This window comes from Salmo trutta, chromosome 2 (genome assembly GCF_901001165.1).
Source record: "Salmo trutta chromosome 2, fSalTru1.1, whole genome shotgun sequence".
NCBI classification, from domain to species: domain Eukaryota; kingdom Metazoa; phylum Chordata; class Actinopteri; order Salmoniformes; family Salmonidae; genus Salmo; species Salmo trutta.
Window position 1 is genome coordinate 47,765,351 of NC_042958.1, and position 21,505 is coordinate 47,786,855.

Consider the following 21,505-nt stretch of genomic DNA (forward strand, 5'->3'; position numbering starts at 1 on the left):
CGACACTGAAGGAGCAGACACATCAGTTGTCACAAAAGATGATAGGTTGCCTATTTTCAGAAGGTAGAAAGAATGTAACATGACCCCCTAAAAAATGTGAACCACGATTCATAAGGTTTGAATTGATTTTCTGACCGATGCATGCTACATTTGGATCAGATTGGGGTCCGCAGACCGATTTTAATCGGGGACCGATGCGTATTGGTGAATCTTTACATCCCTCTCTATACCCATTGACATTTCATCAATCACTCCTCTTATTTGTAATTTTGTCTTGCCTTTTCTTCATTATTTGTGTTATTATTTTTACCATCGAGGACCACTTTGGAAACAAGTGTGTTAATTAATACTTTTAAGTGATATCCTCTGCGTCCACATTGTACATTTTGTTGTATATATATATATATATATGTCTGTTACCCAAAATAAATAAAAATTCATTAAATTATTATCTACAATAACCATAGTATTATAACAGTGGGTGGGTGGGTGCACTTGATTGACCCCGACCCAAGATCCCAATTACCACAGTGATCAAGTGATCGTCTCCTCTCGCTTTATTGGTCCAGATGGGTGTAATATTCAGTCCGTTGACCAATCATCCTCCGCCAAATCACCATGGAATTCACATGAAAGCAAGGCATTCAGGGAGGTGAACGTGCAGCACGCCAAGGAACAGATTGGAACAATACGGTTCTCCACTGCAGGTGTCGGAGAACCCACCCGTGCCAAACAACCTTTTCCCTCCTCCTCATCCTCTCCTTCTCATCCTCCCTCGTTTGGCCAAATTAAAGTAGTATTTCACTGATTTCTATCAGGTAAAGCTGCATGTTTTCACATGAAAACCCTGTGAAGAATTACACTCGGACTGAACCCCCTTACAAATCGGTAATCGGAACGCTACCCAATCAAGATCTTTGATGTGGGGCCAGTGAGACTTGTTTGCAAGGGTATGAGGCTTGTAGTCTGTAAATACCTCTCCTTTATATAAAACGATATCACTAACAGACAGTTCAATCTGAATATCAGGAAGTCAGTTCTTGGTTGAATTGTTTCAAGTCTCACACGACGGGAGTAATCGATCATTTGAATCAACCTGCTCTTGATAAGTTCATATGATGCTATTCAAACAACAACAAAGCCGTTCTTCGTAAACAAACAGCTGAGGAATGGGGCTGGAGAAATGGCACCTCTCTCAACTTCATAGATAGAGCTATGAATGCAAGGACTGGCTAGCCATGGGTTGAGGCTATACAGCGTTTATTTAAAACTAACATTGTTTAGAAACATTGGAGTAAAACAAGTCTATATTTTGCTTCTGATGGGGTACGACAGTTGAACTAACACCATGATGTATTTATAAGTTATATTCTTTAAAAAAATCTATGGGTATACATTATTAACTTAAAGCAAAAAATGGATGTAACAATCACAGATTGCCCCTTTAAGTGGTTACAGGAAAATAGCTGACCTGTATCTCCATAGTGTAATCATGACTTAATTTCCATCATCTGCATTGATCTGGAAGCAATGTATCTGGACGCATTAGACCAGCTATTTTATGTCAGTGCAGGATTAAGGAAATGAGACAAAGAGATGAAACCATTTAAGACAATGGAGGTGCACCCATACAGTCCTGTGACTGAATCACGTCATCCTGTACTAACTAGTGGAGGAGGCAGATTGCTGTATTCTGTCATTGCAGTGAAAGTTGTCCTATGAGCTACAACGGGAGGGTATAGGCATCTAATGTCAAACCTGTGTGAACGATGCCATCCTGTGGACTCCCTCAACACCTTGACAGACTTGACATGAAGAAGGGATCTAGCCCTCTTTTCATGTCTAACTCACAATCTAAACAAGATACAATACAAATTAAAGTATTTTTAAGTATAAATGTGCACAGTTTCTTCGAAATGAGGAATGTTGCATTTTAAACATCTATAACTTTGTTAGAGTTTTTTTAACAATACAAAAGTCTAGATTAAAAGTCCCCCCTTCACAATAAATTTACTGATTAAAACAAGTTTTGGCAGGTTATGCTTTTCCACTTAGGGTGGTCATATGTGATGTGCATTTAGGAGTTACAAGAGACTCTCATCCCGTTAGCGGGATCATTTTCCAGCGAAAAACTCCTAGCGACATTAGCATAACGAAATTCAATATATTTTTTTTTCAAATAAAGGACTGTCTCATATGGTTTTATAGATACACCTCTCTTGAATCGACCCTCGTTGTCCGATTTCAAAAAGGTTTTACAGGAAAAGCACAATATTAGATTATGTTAGAGGAGTACATGGTAAAAGTAGCATCATATGAATTTTCCGACCAGGCACATGCATCACATATAACCAAAAAACAGCTAAATGCAGCCCTAACCTTTTACAAACTTCATCAGATGACACACCTAGGACATCATGTTACACACAGCATGCAATCTTTTGTTCAATAAAGGTCATATTTCTATATAAAAACAGCATTTTACATCGGCACCTGACGTTGACTAACTATTTTTTCATAAAATGCGTCCCGGGAAACAGTGCTACAATTTTATAAATTACTATTCGAAAACGTTTTTTTTTTTTTATATTGTCAATCTAAGATCTCTCTTGAAAACACCCGTCATAACAGATTTTAAATTAACTTTACAGGGTAATCACACTTTGAGATAAAAGGGGATGCGATACTCAGAAAATAAGCTAGAAAGCCTAGCTTGTCGCCATCTTGGAACAATCGCACATCACATCTGATCTTGTATAATATTGCCAATAATCCCTCACCTTTAGTTGTCTTCATCAGAAAGCACTTCCAGGAATCCCAGGTCCACGACAAATGTATTTTCGGTCGAAAAAGTCCATCCTTTATGTCCCATTAGCTTGCTGTTGTTAGCGCGTCCTAAGGCTGTAACCAAATGTTGATCCGTGCGCGGCACTTGGCTAACGAAAAATGACTATTTTCCCTCCGTTAGGTTCGTTCAAACATGTCAAACGTTGTATAAAATTAATCTTCAGGGCCTGTTTCAACAAGAGAGCCAATCAGATTCGAGTGGGACGATTTCATTGTGTTTCAAAACGTTTCCAAAGGTGGGGGCAGACACGGCCGCCGACGTCACAATGCTGATGGCCCTCCTACTGTGACCAATTGCCACATCGTCTCCTACACTGAGTTTCGACTGTAGAAGCCTCAAAACACTTTGTAAAGACTGGGGACATCTAGTGGATGCACTGGAAAGTGCTCAATTATCATTTTTTCACGTTGTGAATTACAGGGAAGGCTGTGAAGTCGAGTCCACAATTCAGAATCCCACTTCCTGGTTCAATCGGTCTCGGGGTTTTGACTGCCATACGAGTTCTGTTATACTCACAGACACCATTCAAACAGTTTTAGAAACTTTGGGGTGTTTTCTATCCATATAAAATAAGTATATGCATGTCCTAGCTTCTGAGTTTGATTAGTAGGCCGTTGAAAATGGGAACGAATTTTTTCCAAAATGCACTGTGGCGCCCCCAGTGGTAGGATATACGCAAGAGGTTTTAATACAACTATTAGAATCACATGTGAGGAGCATTCATTTACTCCACCACCCTGAGAGAGAACAGTGCAGTCCTCATGACAAGATGCCAACTACGACTCTCTGGATAGGGGCCAAGTCTGAGACGCTGCTGGGTTCATGTTAACACACAGACACACACAGCAGAGGGTTTTTGGCCTGCAGACGTTTACAAAATCTTTATTTACAACGAGCTTTAGAAATAAGGTATGAGGATTCTCGCATCACCATTATATACTTGAGTAAATTAAAAAGGCTGCTATGACCGAATCAGACTAATCTTTACATTACATTAGGACTCTGTCATCTAGTCTTTGGCAAGAGAACCAGGAGACATGGACAAGAACCTGAAACATTTTACTGTTTTATTTAGTTCTCTCTGTCTCGGTCTCCCTCTCTATCTCGGGCCTGATATGAAAGAAGAAGGAGAGAGAAGAAGGAGAAGGAGAGAGGAGAAGAAGAGGAGAAGGAGAAGGGGAAGGAGAAGGAGAGGAGAGAGGAGAGAAGAAGGAGAGAGGAGAAGGAGAGAGGAGAAGGGAAAAAAATGAATGGCTAAAGTTGAGGAGATTCCAGTTTGTTTGTCCGCCTCTTCCATTAATCTCAGACTACCACCACACATGACATAATGGAAAAGCAGTGAGGAGAGGAGTGAAGTAGGAAAAGGCTGTATTTCTCTCACCGTCCCATTCGTTCGTTTCGCAGGTAGTCCAGGGGGATACATCATTCTAAAAATACATGCTTATATCACTGGATTTCATCTTCCGACCCTTGTGATGCCAGTGGCATTTAAACTGGTTCGATTAGGGCTGTGAAGTTAAAAAGCAGAGCGTACAGATATTTCAACACAGATCAATCATCAGGTTTTACCTGGCGCAGGAAGGAACATACTTACCTATTTGCCTGGTACAGTGCCTTCAGTAAGTACTCATACCCCTTGACTTATTCCTGATTTTGTTGTGTTACAGCCTGAATTCAAGTGATCAAATAAATAAAAAAATCGCACCCATCTACACACAATACCTCATAATGAAAAAGTGAAAATGTTTTAAGAAATTGTTGCAAATGTATTGAAAATAAAATGCAGAAAGTATTCACACCCCTGAGTAAATACGTTATATTCACCATTGGCAGTGATGACAGCAAGTCTTTCTGGGTGAGCACCTGGATTGTACAATATTTGCAGATTATTCTTTTTAAAATTCTTCAAGCTCTGTCACGTTGGTTATTGATCATTGCTAGACAGCCATTTTCAAGTCTTGCCATAGATTTTTAAGCAAATTTAAGTAAAAAATGTAACTGGGCCATTCAGAAATGTTCAATCTTGTCTTGGTAAGCATATTGGCCTTGTGTTGGCATATTTGGCCTTGTGTTTTAGGTTATTGTCCTGCTGAAAGGTGAATTTGTCTCCCGGTGTCTGTTGGAGAACAGACTATAGCAGGTTTTCCTCCAGGATTTTGCCTGTGATTACTGTAGATCTATTCCGTTTATTTTATCCTGAAAAACTCCCCAGTCCTCGCCATTGACAAGCATACCCATAACATGATGCAGCCACCACTATGTTTGAAAATATGGAGAGTGTTAGTCAGTAATGTGTTGTGTTGGATTTGCCCCAAACATAACACTTTGTATTCAGAACATAAAGTTAATTTATTTGCCACATTTTTGGCAGTTTTAATGTAGTGCCTTATTGCAAAGGATGCATGTTTTGGAATATTTTATTCTGTACAGGTTTCCTTCTTTTACTCTGTCATTTAGGTTAGAATTGTGGAGAAACTACAATGTTGATCCCAGTTTTCTCCTATCACAGCCATTAAACTCTGTACCTGTTTTAAAGTCACCATTGGCCTCATGGTGAAATCCCTGAGCGGTTTCCTTCCTCTCCAGCAACTGAGTTAGCAAGGATGCCTGTAGTGATTGGGTGTATTGATAAACCATCCAAAGTGTAATCAGAAGGTTTGTATGGAATTTTGAAGTTGCGGAAGAAAATAAGAAAAAATATTTTTATGCTTGGATTGACGGGGATCTTCATATGATTTGTTATCACGTGTGATTGATTCAGCCAATCCCATCAATCTGCTGATCACTATCATTAGTATCATTGACATTGTCAACGTCTAAGTTTAATTGGTCTATAGCCAGCTAAACCTGGCAAATTTAAGGTAATACCTAGGATCAGGATTCAAATCAGCGACCTTGTACTATGGCAAACTTTTTACATAATACTTACAAAATGCTATTCCTGTTTATATGTTTTCATTTAATTTGAATTATAACTAATAGTATTAAAACTCACCCTTCTTGCTCACATTGGTTGAGGGCTGCTTCCTGGTTGTGTGGTTGCTGAGGTCCTTCTTGTCTTGGGGGTCCTCATTGTCCTCTTTAGTCTGTAGGTGTCCAGGACTTTGCCTGTTCTCCTTACTGTGGACAGACAGCTCAGTAGTTTTCACTGCAGTCATGCTGCGCACTGCAATGCTGTGTTTCTCTCTGTAGGACTAGTTTACTGGGAATCACATCCTGTCAGAGAGAGAGAGGACAAATCCTGTCAAAATCAGTTCCCCTTTCAGAGACAAAGAGGACACACCCTGTCAGAGAGAGAGAGGACACATCCTGTCAGAGAGAGAGGACACATCCTGTCAGAGAGAGAGAGAGAACACATCATGTCAGAGAGAGAGAGAGAGAGAGAGAGAGAGATGACACATCCTGTCAGAGAGAGAGAGAGAGAGAGAGGACACATCCTGTCAGAGAGAAAGAGAGAGGGAGAGAGAGAGAGAGGACACATCCTGTCAGAGAGAAAGAGAGAGGGAGAGAGAGAGAGAGGACACATCCTGTCAGAGAGAAAGAGAGAGGGAGAGAGAGAGAGAGAGAGAGGACACATCCTGTCAGAGAGAGAGAGGACACATCCTGTCAGAGAGAGAGGACACATCCTGTCAGAGAGAAAGAGAGAGGGAGAGAGAGAGAGAGAACACATCCTGTCAGAGAGAGAGAGAGAGAGAGAGAGAGAGAGAGAGAGAGAGAGAGAGAGAGAGAGAGAGAGAGAGAGAGAGAGAGAGAGAGAGAGACAGGACACATCCTTTCACGACTTCATAGGCTGATATCATAATATCACAGAGGCCACCGTGCAGGATATTGTTGCTGCCTCAGCATCTGTCCACTCCAGGTTAAAAACAACAGCTGGTCAATTAAAATCCAACTGACATCACAAAACGAGAAATATATATGCCACAGACACGTCACACAACGAGAAATCTATGCCTTTACATTTCCAATGCCCATGTGTTTCTAAACCCTGTGGTTGTTAACCATTATGTTAGTGTGTGCCGTTCCAACAGCGTTTTGTATTGTCTTTAGTTTAGAATCCATCTGAGGCTGGAGACGGCACAGCGACCAGCATGCTGCATGCGTCCGTCTGTTTACAGAGCTTAAGCCCATGGACAAGTCCTGCTTCTCTCGCCATCCGCCCTCCACATCGGCCAACTTCTTCATTTACAGAGTTTACAAAGAGCAGACCTTCTTCTCCCTTCTTCCTTATTTCCAAATAATAAACACTCCATGCTCAGCGGATTCAGTAGCATTGAGAGAAAACCGTCGAGGTGAAAAACGAGGCCCCTCACTCTCGTCCATAGACAAGCCAAGTCTTCTGTTCTGCCCGGGGCCCCGTACATCATCGTCCACTGAGGGGTCCCACAGGGCACTGTGAGCTTGCATCAGTGTTTTCTTTAATAAGCTCTGTTTGGAGAACCACTCTGATGCTTAGAGGACAACCGTTCCCTCATATGTCACGCCTCCTGAAAACAGCTGAGGTATCAAAAAGCTAGGCTACGTCGGCCAGTCTGCCCGGTTACAAGGTGTCGGATAAGTAGTCTAAATATTTTTATAATGGAAACGTATTAGTGTGTAGATTTATAATGGAAACGTATTAGTGTGTAGATTTATAATGGAAACGTATTAGTGTGTAGATTTATAATGGAAACGTATTAGTGTGTAGATTTATAATGAACACGTATTAGTGTGTAGATTTATAATGAACACGTATTAGTGTGTAGATTTATAATGGAAACGTATTAGTGTGTAGATTTATAATGGAAACGTATTAGTATGTAGATTTATAATGGAAACGTATTAGTGTGTAGATTTATAAGGAACACGTATTAGTGTGTAGATTTATAATGAACACGTGTTAAACTAATAGTCCTAATGCGATTCTTTCCCAAACCTGATTCAAATCAACTTTTAAAAGCCTTTCATGACTAGACAATTTATAGTTAGTTATATTCATAATATTACACATTTGCTTGACACATAGCTGACCGTTTTCATTACAAGTCAAGGTTAGCTGCCTTACAAAATGACGCCACAGCCATTCGCCAAGACTTGACCAAAGAACCATGCGAGGGAAAGGAGAGCCCATCGGAAATGTACTTATCTGTGTGGTAAGACAGATACAGAATCTGGTCCCACAGATATGTGTAATGCACGTTGAGCAGACAAAAAGGGGGCTTGTATACAGCCCATAAACACGAGCAGGGGAAACAATAACAAAGCCAAGCATTTACCTCAGAAACAAGACAACACTTGCAGTAAATTACCCTCCATAAAATAGCAGAACAGAAAACATGCCTCTATGCACTCCTCTTTTAATGAGGTCTTAACTGATGGGCCAGAGGTTGAAAGCCCACCCATCGCCATGGACCGAGGGAGCCCACCCATCGCCAAGGACCGAGGGAGCCCACCCATCGTCAAGGACCGAGGGAGCCCACCCATCGCCAAGGACCGAGGGAGCCCACCCATCGCCAAGGACCGAGGGAGCCCACCCATCGCCAATGACCGAGGGAGCCCACCCATCGCCAATGACCGAGGGAGCCCACCCATCGCCAAGGACCGAGGGAGCCCACTCATTGCCAATGGCCGAGGGAGCCCACCCATCGCCAAGGACCGAGGGAGCCCACCCTGGCCATATCACAGTGACAGCCTAACCAAGGCCAGGGCGGGACAGGACAGAGATTGCTGGCATAGTGTGTGGCCTACATGGCGTTAGCTATTGGATGACAACTACAGGAGAAGAACAAACTCTTCCCCTCAGTCCATAGATTGTAGGTGCTTCAGTCAATGTGATGAAACATTGGAAAAAGCTCAGAAGTAGTTCTAGAACGGGTTCTAATTCTATGGTCTGATCTCCACTATAGATACCGGCCCAGCCCATGTCCAGGGTAAGGTGGGAGTGAAGTGCAGAACACATGGCCCAAGACACCCAACTCTGAAGCTGTAAAAAAAAACGATCCACATCTTCAAAATATGTTTATGTTATTTGCCGATGGTATCTGGATGCTTAGAGTGGGGTAAGACAGAGTGGGGTAAGAGAGTGGGGTAAGACATTGGTTGCCATTTAAAATGTCATTTGGTTTTCTATAAAGATGTAGAGAGGACTTTCCTAGGTCTCCCTATTGATTTCCTCAGTATGGATGAAGACCCGGCACACACTGGTTGAATTAACGTTGTTTCCACGGAATTTCTATGAAATTACGTTGAACCAACGTGGAATAGACGTTGAATTAACGTCTGTGCCCAGTGGGATGTGTTATGGAGAGTAAGTCACTGTCTTGTCTTTGGACATGTGGCAATTAGAGTTTCTCCCTCTTCTCCTGACCTTATCGATTCCCTCAGTTTGGAGAAAGAACCCTGGATGTGTCATCATCCCCTCTCTAATGGTAAACAGACCGAGGAGTAATGCAAGTTAGTGCATCTGAGCCACATTTCACTTTCCCGTTGTCGGTGCCTGCATTGGTTTTAGTGGTGATACATGAAGTCTTATAGCACAAGAGACAGCTCCCTGTTTGTTTGTGTGGTCAAAGTCAATGTTTTGCTTCGTGGACAAATACACATGTATAGGCCTGTATTCTATGTATGACATATGTTCATCTTATTTAGTCAATGGTTTCACTGTGTGGGCTATCCCATAATGGTTTTCAGGGGAAAATAGTTCAACGCAGGTTACAGGTTACAGGTTAAATCCCCGACACCTCTCACTGACAGATTATTATATCCAGGAATGTTGTTATTTTCTTTCATTTCTTTCTGTTCTTCCCCCTGTTGGACCACCAGCTGAGCTGAGGGCTGGCTGGCCACATTTACCAGCTGAGCTGAGGGCTGGCTGGCCACATTTACCAGCTGAGCTGAGGGCTGGCTGGCTGGCTACATTTACCAGCTGAGCTGAGGGCTGGCTGGCTGGCTGGCTGGCTGGCCACATTTACGGCTGCATGCTTTCATGACTGGTCTTATTTATGTCAGGGTTAAGCCAAGACTTCCACCACTGGGAATTAATACATTTTCAATTGAAGCTAATTAGGATATTCTGGTCGCTTGTCGTATTATATTATAGTCCTGTGATAGTTGCTGGCACACAAACTGTAGTCCTTCTTTAACCATATTATTTGGAGGCACCTATTGTAAGGTGCTCTAGACAACATGATCTACTAAATTACTAAATGTGACAGTTATACCGGCATCTCATCCTGAGCTAATTATTTAACTGCCTCGGTTTTACCACGTCTTACTTCGAACACAGAGTTTGGAGAAAATATATGTTATTCTGGTCCATGTTTGTGACTTTTCTCTTGTATAAAACAGGCCCCCAGTGGATTTGTAGGGTAAGAAGCAGTACGTAAAGTATTGGCCTCTCTAACTAACATGGTGTCTATTCTCTGAGTATTTCCCTGCGGTCTCACAACGTCTAACATGTCCTAATGCTTCCTGCTGGGCATTCCATGGAGCTAATGAAGTAGGAGGGGATGGAGGAGCCTGAATCCAGCAGCATGATGGGTAATATGAGGATGAAATATGAGCCTGTATCAATGAGTGGTGACACACTGTTTTAAACATAGAAATAGAATCCATTCCTATTCAAGTTCTATGTTATGTTATTCTATGTTATGGCTAACATCATTATTTGGTTCTAACTTCACACAGTACCCTGGCAAGCCGAAGGCATGCTTTTATCCCAAACTGTAGAATCCTTGTCATAGTCTGTGTAATAGACGACTACAATATGAGCCCTTCCACACGCTAGAGAGAGAGAGAAAAAAAGTGGTGTTTCAGGATTTGTTTTAAAGTAAATAGACTTTGGACTAATGAAAAAGTACCGGTTCTATGTACGCCACGCTTTGCCGCTCTGACAAGTTGTTATTAAATTATTTTTTAACAGAGGATTTAGAACTTTTGCCATTCTATAATAAACAATGGCATGGGCCATATTGAAAATATTTACTTAATTCTCCAAAGTGACTTATGGCAACGCTGGTCACTAAACAGAGTCGGAAGTGTTATGGCGTCAGGTGCCACTGCCTGTACACTTGTTTATAGGAAAAGCCCATCTGGCTTTGGCTAACACAGGCAGCCCGCTCTGGTGACCCCTCGGCTTGTTCCAATGGAAAATATAACAGGAGTGTTTGCTAAGCAGCTACTGCAGTCAACTTTCAGGTGACAGACAAGACAATGTTGTCATAGACCGCAGACACCAGATCTGAAAATCCAGGCCCTCTTGGAAACCCTGGACCTCTTGGAAACCCAGGCCCTCTTGGAAACCCTGGCCCTCTTGGAAACCCTGGCCCTCTTGGAAACCCTGGCCCTCTTGGAAACCCTGGCCCTCTTGGAAACCCAGGCCCTCTTGGAAACCCAGGCCCTCTTAGAAACCCAGGCCCTCTTGGAAACCCAGGCCCTCCTGAAAATCCAGGCCCTCCTGAAAATCCAGGCCCTCTTGGAAACCCAGGCCCTCTTGGAAACCCAGGCCCTCCTGAAAATCCAGGCCCTCTTGGAAACCCTGGCCCTCCAGGAAACCCTGGCCCTCCTGGCCCTCATGGCCCTCTTGGAAACCCAGGCCCTCCTGGAAACCCAGGCCTTCTCGCAAACCCAGGCCCTCCTCGAAACCCAGGCCTTCTCGCAAACCCAGGCCCTCCTGGAAACCCAGGCCTTCTCGCAACCAGTAGAAGAACTATCCAGGGGAAAAAACAAACATTTTATTTAATTTTTTATTACTCCCATCTTGGGGGAGGGGTTTATAAATGATGACAGAGTTGCAGAAGCGTAGCAAAATGTTCAAGTAGGTGATAACTGGATGAGTGGACCAAATATGTCTTCCCTGCCTGTTGCTTTGATATCCACCTATGCTGGGAGAGATCAGACAGATTTTAGGATGTTGGTTTACTGCATGTCTCTATTCTAAATTTCATCCATCAAAAGTATTGGAAAGGTGACAGTTGGTTGTGATTATTGTTGAATGGTAAATCAAAGACAATACTTTATGAAATAAATGTGGGCTTTTCTATTCAAGCTAATTTGATTCAGTTCATCATTCAGATCTTGGTGACAAGCCGACAGAAACACAATAAAACTGTCTCGATTGTCGTCATCAGTTGTCAGTGATGTGCTGTACACAAATAAATCTGTAAAAACAATCTCTGCGTTCAATCCACAACAGCAAACCTTCCAACTCCCCTTGTTCTCATAGATCAGACTTATTCGAGGTCATTCAACAAAGAATAATTAAGCTTATTCATTTGGAAAGATATATATAAAACTGCTGATCCTCTACAGCAGAGGTAACTGGGTCTTCCTTTCCTGTGGTGGTCCTCATGAGAGCCAGTTTCATCATAGCGCTTGATGATTTTTGCGACTGCACTTGAAGAAACTTTCAAAGTTCTTGAAATGTTCCGGATTGACTGACCTTCATGTCTTAAAGTACTGATGGACTGTCATTTCTCTTTGCTTATTTGAGCTGTTCTTGCCATAATATGGACTTGGTCATTTAATAAATAGGGCTATCTTCTGTATACCACCCCTACTTTGTCAAAGCACAACCGATTGGCTCAAACGCATTATGAAGGAAAGAAATTCCCCAAATTAACTTTTAAGAAGGCACAACTGTTAATTGAAATGCATTCCAGGTGACTACCTCATGAAGCTGGTTGAGAGAATGCCAAGAGTGTGCAAAGCTGTCATCAAGTCAAAGGGTAGCTACTTTAATGAATCTCAAATATAAAATATATTTTGATTTGTTTAACACTTTTTTGGTTACTACATGATTCCAAATGTGTTATTTCATAGTAGTAATATCTTCATAATTATTCTACAATGTACAAAATAGTCAAAATAAAGAAAAATCCTGGAATGAGTAGGTGTGTCCAAATGTTTGACTTGTACTGTATATTTGTATTCCGGACACTGACATTGCTCGCTCTGATAGTTCTTAATTTTTCTTTTTACTTTTTGGATGATGTGCGTATTGTTTTGTGTTGTTAGGGTATTATTACTGCACTGTTGGAACCTAGAAACACAAGCATTTCACTGCACCTGCGAATAACATCTGTAAATCTGTGTACGCAACCAAAAAACTTTGAAATGACTTGGGTAGATGTAGAATGGTAAACATACATTTTACTACGTTAACTCTGAGGCCAGGCTGCTTTGTCACTACCTACACTCACTCAAAAACAGTGAGGAAAGCGAGGCCATGTTACGATGGGAGGTGAAATGGAGACAAAACATAGAACGTTACTTTGGAGGATATCTGACAATCAAATCTAAATCAAAGGTTGTTTTTTTCAGCATAGTGTGCACACCATTTCAGAACCCGACCATACAATATAACCAACCAACGGTCAAACTTTTCTCCCCAACCTGTTTGTAAAGTGGTTGAGTATGTATCTGTGATGAATATGAGGCAGCTACATACTACCACTGTCCAGTCTGTCTGTGATCTACGGTAACAACGCAGCTGTAGCTTCTGGTATTCTCCTCCTTCAACACTGTTTAGCTCTATGGGTTTCATAGGCATCAATCACCAGAGGAATTGGGCCGGGGTGTTTCATCAACCCTCTACACAGCAAAACAGTGGAATATGTCCCAGGCCAGGATCTCTTAAGTGTCAATTCAACAGAAAAATAACTGGAATACACAGCGCTAAGAGCTTGCGTCTCTGTCTGGCAACAAACAGCAAGAAAGATGAAGATAATGGAGAAAAGAGAATTCGCTAATACTTTACAGTTCACCAGATGTAGCCCGGGTGTTATGACAAATATCCTAACCATTAATCCATCCACCCATCCCCTCCAAAATATATCTAACAACAAAGACTTTAGACATGTGATATTTAGTAATGAGGGACGTTACAGATAAACTGATAGACCTCAACATTCTGAAATCTTCTTCTAAGTAGTCTACATAGTGTGGATTACCTGTTCTACATGATGTCATTCTGTGGGATTAGGACTACATATTGTGGATTCCACGTCACGTGCCTCCCAACACAATAGAAGCAGCAGACGTTACAGAGCTCAAGGAGCAGGCGACTCAGGGAGTTCAGAATGCTGGAGCTGCTCTCTTAAATCTCCTGATAGACTACATCTGGGATTCAATTCCAGCATGTCACACAGCCTCAGCCAGGTAAAGCATTGGCTGGCACACACGCACGCACACGCAAAGTGTCTCTATGTACAGTATGGCTTTGTCCGACGTGCTGTTCCTGTCCCCCCCCCCCATCCATTTCGTTTCAATAGGTAAATAGGTTTTTAGGTAAACCGCTTGACATATTTTCACGTTAAGGGAAGTTCTCTAGGCTCACTGTCTCTCCCAGGTACTGCTCATGTGATGTTTAACACAGTGGTGTAGTCAGTGGTGTAGTCAGTGGTGTAGTCAGTGGTGTAGTCAGTGGTGTAGTGGTGCCTGGATAAGTGGGTATACTCTAAACTCAAATCTTGCTAACAATTTCCTAAAACGTCCCCACCCCGGCGAAGGAAAGGCGTCCTGTGTTAAAAATACTATGTTTTCCTATAATTTTCACTGGCAAATTCACATTTTTTTAATAGAAAAACTACAAAATGTTTATGTTTAAGGCCACAACAATGCTTAAACCACATCAGGAGAACATTTTTGCGGAATGGGAAAAATCTAAATAAATATCTTTGGGAGCTAGCAAGAGACTGTTTGGCTAGCTGTGTTTCTGTACTGTACAATAGGCCTACATGTGATGGCAGATTTTGTGAAACAAATGCCTTCTCAACTGACACAAATCATCAGAATATCATTCTGCCAGGTAGGCCTACTTTGCAGTCAACATTTAAATTGGGAAGTTTTTTTGGGAAAGCCTTTATAAAATGTTCATTCAAAACAATGCATGACGACTGGATTGCGCATCGCAGAAATTCAACCAAGGCTTCGAACCAAACCTTTTCTATACCTGGTTTACCCTTTGTTGCATTAGTTAGCATTTACTGGTAAATATCATAAGTTGAAACACCACCTGCTACCGATGTGGTTCCTCTGTGAGCTGCACCATGCGACAGCCAGTTGACAGCTGAGCACTCCTGCTGCCAGATGATATTTCTGATGATAAATATATTCCCAGTGCACGGGAATATAGTTGTGCAGGCTACTTTGTGCATGATTTCTCTATTGTACTACATTATTTACATGGCGTATACCTCCACTACTTTGATCCGCATCAAAGGAAGTGAGAAAAAAGGCAATGCCCATTGAAAAATCAGTGAGAATACATGGGTATAGCCTCCACTACACCGCTGGTAACGGTGTTACGTCTAACACTTGTACTGCCCTCCATCCATCCTACAAGTCACACACCACATCACACCTCGCCACACCACATCACATCACACATCATTTCACACCACATCATTTCACACCACTTCACACCACACATCACATCACTTCACACCACACATCACTTCACACCACATCACACCACACCACATCCCTTCACACCACTTCACACCACATCACTTCACACCACACCACACATCACTTCACACCACACCACATCACTTCACACATCACATTCAGAGTATACCCACTTATCCAGGCACCACTACACCACTGACTACACCACTGACTACACCACTGACTACACCACTGTGTTAAACATCACATGAGCAGTACCTGGGAGAGACAGTGAGAGAGAGACAGGAACAGCACGTCGGACAAAGCCATACTGTACATAGAGACACTTTGCGTGTGCGTGCGTGTGTGCCAGCCAATGCTTTACCTGGCTGAGGCTGTGTGACATGCTGGAATTGAATCCCAGATGTAGTCTATCAGGAGATTTAAGAGAGCAGCTCCAGCATTCTGAACTCCCTGAGTCGCCTGCTCCTTGAGCTCTGTAACGTCTGCTGCTTCTATTGTGTTGGGAGGCACGTGACGTGGAATCCACAATATGTAGTCCTAATCCCACAGAATGACATCATGTAGAACAGGTAATCCACACTATGTAGACTACTTAGAAGTAGATTTCAGAATGTTGAGGTCTATCAGTTTATCTGTGTGATAAACTGATAGACCTCACCACACGTCGCCACACCACATCACACCTCGCCACACCACATCACACCACGCCTCGCCACATCACACCACACCTCGCCACATGACACCACGCCTCGCCACATCACACCACGCCACATCACACCTCGCCACACCACACCTTGCCACACCACACCTCGCCACACCACGCCACACCACACCTCGCCACACCACGCCACACCTCGCCACGCCACACCACATCACACCAGAGCATGCCAAACCACACCGACTAATTTAGGATTTAATTAAACTAAATTAAGGAGGAATGACGTGACCCCAGGATTATGGTCTAAATTTGGTCCAAATCTGAGGAACACAATTAACTTTGTAAAAGATTCGTTTTTTGGGAGACTGGAATGTTCAACTGAATGTGAACACGTACAGATGTTGGGTCTTAATTTGAACACCTTGCTGCAATTAAGAAATCTAAAACTCGTAGCGTAGTGGCGGAAATTTCCACTTTGAAATGTCAGATTTTATATTAATTTATGAAAAAGTTATCAACCCCTACAAAAATGTCCATTAATTATAATCCGCATAATAATTCACATTTCCTGCTGCTGCAGGATTATTTTCCTGCTAAAAGCAAACTGGCTCAAATTAAGATCCTACATCTGTATGTACATGTGAGGGAATTAATGGATGCTTCTTGGCGTCATGACATCAGTTTTCAAAGGGGAAGAGGTTGATATCTTCGTAACTTTATTGTCTACAGCCACATGGACAGAAACCCTCACGATAAGATGGTCTGATGTTCCCGTTCCTCAGGTCAAGGGAAAAGGTTAAGAAAAAAAAAATCGGAATAATATTACATGATTATTTTATATACTCCAGTAGATGGCTATCATTGAACAACGTGGTATAAATTGTAGCTCTGCTAACACTGTAAATTGTATTCACTCATTTCAAGATTTTATAAACAAGATAGTTGGCCTATGTATATGAATATTTCAAGATCGCTCAGTAAATCAGCATTGTTGTGACAAAGATGTTACACAGAGTAGCTTTAAGCTATAGCATAGCATGATAGCATCTCTTTCACACAGCTAGCCTATACTCCCCTATCAGCATATGATTGATTTATTTAAGTGACACCGCAGCTAAGCCCTGAAGTGCTGTGATTGCTTTAGCAACACAGTCAGTGACAGCAGTCAGATATGTCTGGCTGATAGCAGCTTGTCCTTATTGTGTCTGGCTGGGGACTGACGTCACCGATAGACACCTGGGTCCTGGACACACCACCAATTACCCTGGGGATGAAGACCGGGGATGGAGACCGAGGATGGGGCTGAGGGCTTGGGGCTGGGAGTTGAACAGACTCCCTGCTGATGCTGGCACTGTAAGTGTCCTGCGTGTTTAACTTGTTCAACACAAATAAGATGTGTAATCTAAACACAGGAGGCATTCTACACACAGGAGGCAATCTAAACACAGGGGGCATTCTACACACAGGAGGTAATCTAAACACAGGAGGCATTCTACACACAGGAGGTAATCTAAATACAGCAGGCATTCTACACACAGGAGGTAATCTAAATACAGGAGGCAATCTAAATACAGGAGGCAATCTAAACACAGGAGGCAATCTAAATACAGGAGGCAATCTAAACACATGAGGCAATCTAAACACAGGAGGCAATCTAAATACAGGAGGCAATCTAAACACAGGAGGCATTCTACACACAGGAGGTAATTTAAACACAGGAGGTAATTTAAATACATGAGGTAATCTAAATACAGGAGGTAATCTAAATACAGGAGGTAATCTAATTACATTAGGTAATTTAAAGAACTCTTGTGCAGACGGTAGTGTTTGTACGTGCATGCTTAAGTGTGAGCGTCACTGAAACTATGATCGTGTGTGTGTGTGTATGACTGCTGTACGTGTGTGACTTGTGAGATTTGGGCTGTGCCTCCCTATCTCCTCTGACTGGCACTCGCTGTGTTTAAAACTCGCTCCCAGAAAGTTTACACAGAGTGGTACTTCTGCCTAGCTTTGTGTGACAAGCTTTGACGCAGAATACCCATCAGCAGCGAAACAGCCACTCCCTGGACACACACACCCTTTCCATTCATGAATTTCTATTTTCAAATCAAATCAAATTTTAATTGGCATTCCTCTTGTCCTGATGGGATAGGGGATGAGTTCTCTAGTGTCCAGCTTCCATTGTTCCCAGTCTCAGAAAAGTTCTGTTGACAATTAATATTTGACTCTGTCAGGCTGAGAGCTCGGAGGCTACTGTGTATTTGTCTTAGGGTTTTTGTTCTGTCGTGCGTCACATTCTAGAATGGACAGAACCAAAAGAAAAACACTGAATTTATGCTAAATATCACGCTTGAAACGTCTGCAGGACTGGTCTTCTGAACTGCACTTCACATCACACCAAGCCAGCCATGTCAACTATAAGGTCACACTGAAATTACACTTTCTAGAGCACTTTTTTTGAAAGGGAGAGAGAGAGACAACACACACTACAATTCGTATGTTTTTCATTCATATGTCTTTTTCTTTCCATCTGTATGTCTTGCATTGTAATTGTTTTGTATGCTTTGGCAATACATACTGCCTGAATGTCTTGGCAATAAAGTCATTTTGAATTGAATTGAAATTAAGAGAGCGAGAGACCGAGAGAGAGATAAAGAGACAGAGAGACAGAGATTCCAGGAATATAATATTCCGAGGTATTCGCTGGATAACAGCTTGTCATGCTTTGAGAGACTAGTCAAGGATCATATCACCTCCACCTTACCTGCCACCCTAGACCCACTTCAATTTGCTTATCGCCACAACAGGTCCACAGACGATGCAAACGCCATCACACTGCACACTGCCCTATCCCATCTGGACAAGACGAATACCTATGTAAGAATGCTGTTCATTGACTACAGCTCAGCATTCAACACCATAGTACCCTCCAAGCTCATCATTAAGCTTGAGGCCCTGGGTCTCAACCCCGCTATGTGCAATTGGGTCCTGGACTTTTACGGGCTGCCCCCAGGTATGAAGGTAGAAAACAATCTCCACTTCGCTGATCCTCAACACTAGAGCCCCACAAGGGTGCGTGCTCAGCCCCCTCCTGTACTCCCTGTTCACCCATGACTGCGTGGCCATGCACGCCTCCAACTCAATCATCAAGTTTGCAGACAACACAACAGTAGTGGGCTTGATTACCAACAACGACGAGACAGCCTACAGGGAGGAGGTGAGGGCTCTGGGTGTGTGGTGTCAGGAAAACAACCTCTCACTTAACGTCAACAAAACAAAGGAGATGATCGTGGACTTCAGGAAACAGCAGAGGGAGCACCTCCCTATCCACATCGACGGGACAGCAGTGGAGAAGGTGGAAAGTTTTAAGTTCCTCGGCGTACACATCACGGACAAACTGAAATGGTGCGGTGAAGAAAGCACAACAGCAGCGCCTCTTGAACCTCAGGAGGCTGAAGAAATTTGGCATGTCACCTAAAACCCTCACATACTTTTACAGATGCGCAATTAAGAGCATGTTGTCGGGCTGTATCACCGCCTGGTTCGCAACTGCACCACCCTCACCTGCAAGGCTCTCCGGAGGGTGGTGCGGTCTGCACAATGCATCACCGGGGGCAAACTACCTGCCCTCCATGACACCTACAGCAGGCAATGTCACAGGAAGGCAAAAAAGATAATCAAGGACAATAACCACCCGAGCCATTGCCTGTCCACCCGCTACCATCCAGAAGGCGAGGTCAGTACAGGTGCATCAAAGCTGGGGCCGAGAGACTGAAAAACAGCTTCTATCTCAAGGACATTGTCGTAGAAATATTTGCTCAATAATATTTCTCAGATACCGTAACTTGTGATTTCAAATAGACAAAGTAACAAGCCGAGCTGGTCCATGGATCAACTGCCTTTCCAGCCTCGGCACATACTTTTTATACAGTTTTCAGTTCTTTTGTGTTTCTTCCATTTGAGAATAATCACACCAAATGTGTGATCACCAAGCTGCTAGGCGATGGTCTTGTAGCCCATTCCAGCCTTGTGTAGGTCTACAATCTTGTCCCTGACATCCTTGGAGAGCTCTTTGGTCTTGGCCATAGTGGAGAGTTTGGAATCTGATTGATTGATTGCTTCTGTGGACAGGTGTCTTTTTACAGGTAACAAGCTGCGGTTAGGAGCACTCCCTTTAAGAGTGTGCTTCTAATCTCAGCTCGTTACCTGTACAAAAGACACCTGGGAGCCAGAAATCTTTCTGATTGAGAGGGGGTCAAATACTTATTTTCCTCATTAAAATGCAAATAATTTTATAACATTTTTGACATGCGTTTTTCTGGATTCTTTTTGTTGTTATTCTGTCTCTCACTGTTCAAATAAACCTACCATTAAAATTATAGACTGATCATTTCTTTGTAAGTGGGCAAACGTACAAAATCAGCAGGGGACAAAACATTTTTTTTTTAAATGCATGAAATGTATGTATTCACTACTGTAAGTCGCTCTGGATAAGAGCGTCTGCTAAATGACTCAAATGTAAAAATGTAAAATGGGATCAAATACTTTCCCCCCCCACTGTACAGACTCAAATCATTGGACACTTTAATAAATGGATCACTAGTCACTTTAAATAATGCCACTTTAATAATGTTTACATATTTTACATTACTCATCTCATTTGTATATACTGTATTTTATACCATCTATTGCATCTTGCCAAAGCGGCTCGGCCATCGCTCATCCATATATTTATATGTACATATTCTTATTCCATCCCTTTACATGTGTGTGTATAAGGAAGTTGTTGGGAATTGTTGGGAATTGTTAGATTGTTGGGAATTCTTGGATTACTTGTTAGATATTACTGCACTGTCGGAACTAGAAGCACAAGCATTTCGCTACACTCGCATTAAACATCTGCTAACCATGTGTATGTGACAGATAACATTTGATTTGATAACATGCCTTTTTAATTTAAAATCCACATGAACAAACCTCCATAATAATGATAATATTGGAAGCACAACCATTCAAATACACACTGAGTTCACAGGCCAGACGAATGAAAACATCCACTTGGAAGCGTGTTTTTTTTAGTTTATTTATTTTATTTCACCTTTATTTAACCAGGTAGGCAAGTTGAGAACAAGTTCAAATTGCGACCTGGCCAAGATAAAGCAAAACAGTTTGACACACAACAACATAGAGTTACACATGGAGTAAAACAAACATACAGTCAATAAAACAGTCGAAAAATAAGTCTATATACAATGTGAGCAAATGAGGTGAGATAAGGGAGGTAAAGGTAAAAAAAGGCCATGGTGGCGAAGTACGTACAATATAGCAAGTAAAACACTGGATTTGCAGTGGAAGAAAGTGCAAAGTAGAAATAGAAATAATGGGGTGCAAAGGAGCAAAATAAATAAATACAGTAGGGGAAGCAGTAGTTGTTTGGGCTAAATTATAGATGGGCTATGTACAGGTGCAGTAATCTGTGAGCTGCTCTGACAGCTGGTGCTTAAAGCTAGTGAGGGAGATAAGTGTTTCCAGTTTCAGAGATTTTTGTAGTTTGTTCCAGTCACTGGCAGCAGAGAACTGGAAGGAGAGGTGGCCAAAGGAGGAATTGG

General features: G+C 42.3%; 1 protein-coding gene across 9 annotated transcripts in view; it reads right to left on the bottom strand.

Moving 5' to 3' along the window:
* The window catches only part of LOC115156125 (myocardin), a 191,963-nt gene that overhangs the window by 102,387 nt on the left and 68,071 nt on the right, over window positions 1–21,505 (bottom strand). For all 9 annotated transcript variants that reach the window (XM_029703493.1, XM_029703467.1, XM_029703452.1 and 6 more), the window contains one exon: window positions 5,844–6,064. In XM_029703493.1, coding sequence (XP_029559353.1) covers window positions 5,844–6,006 — 163 coding nt within the window. In that variant the 5' untranslated portion in view covers window positions 6,007–6,064. The remainder of the gene's footprint in view (window positions 1–5,843; window positions 6,065–21,505) is intronic.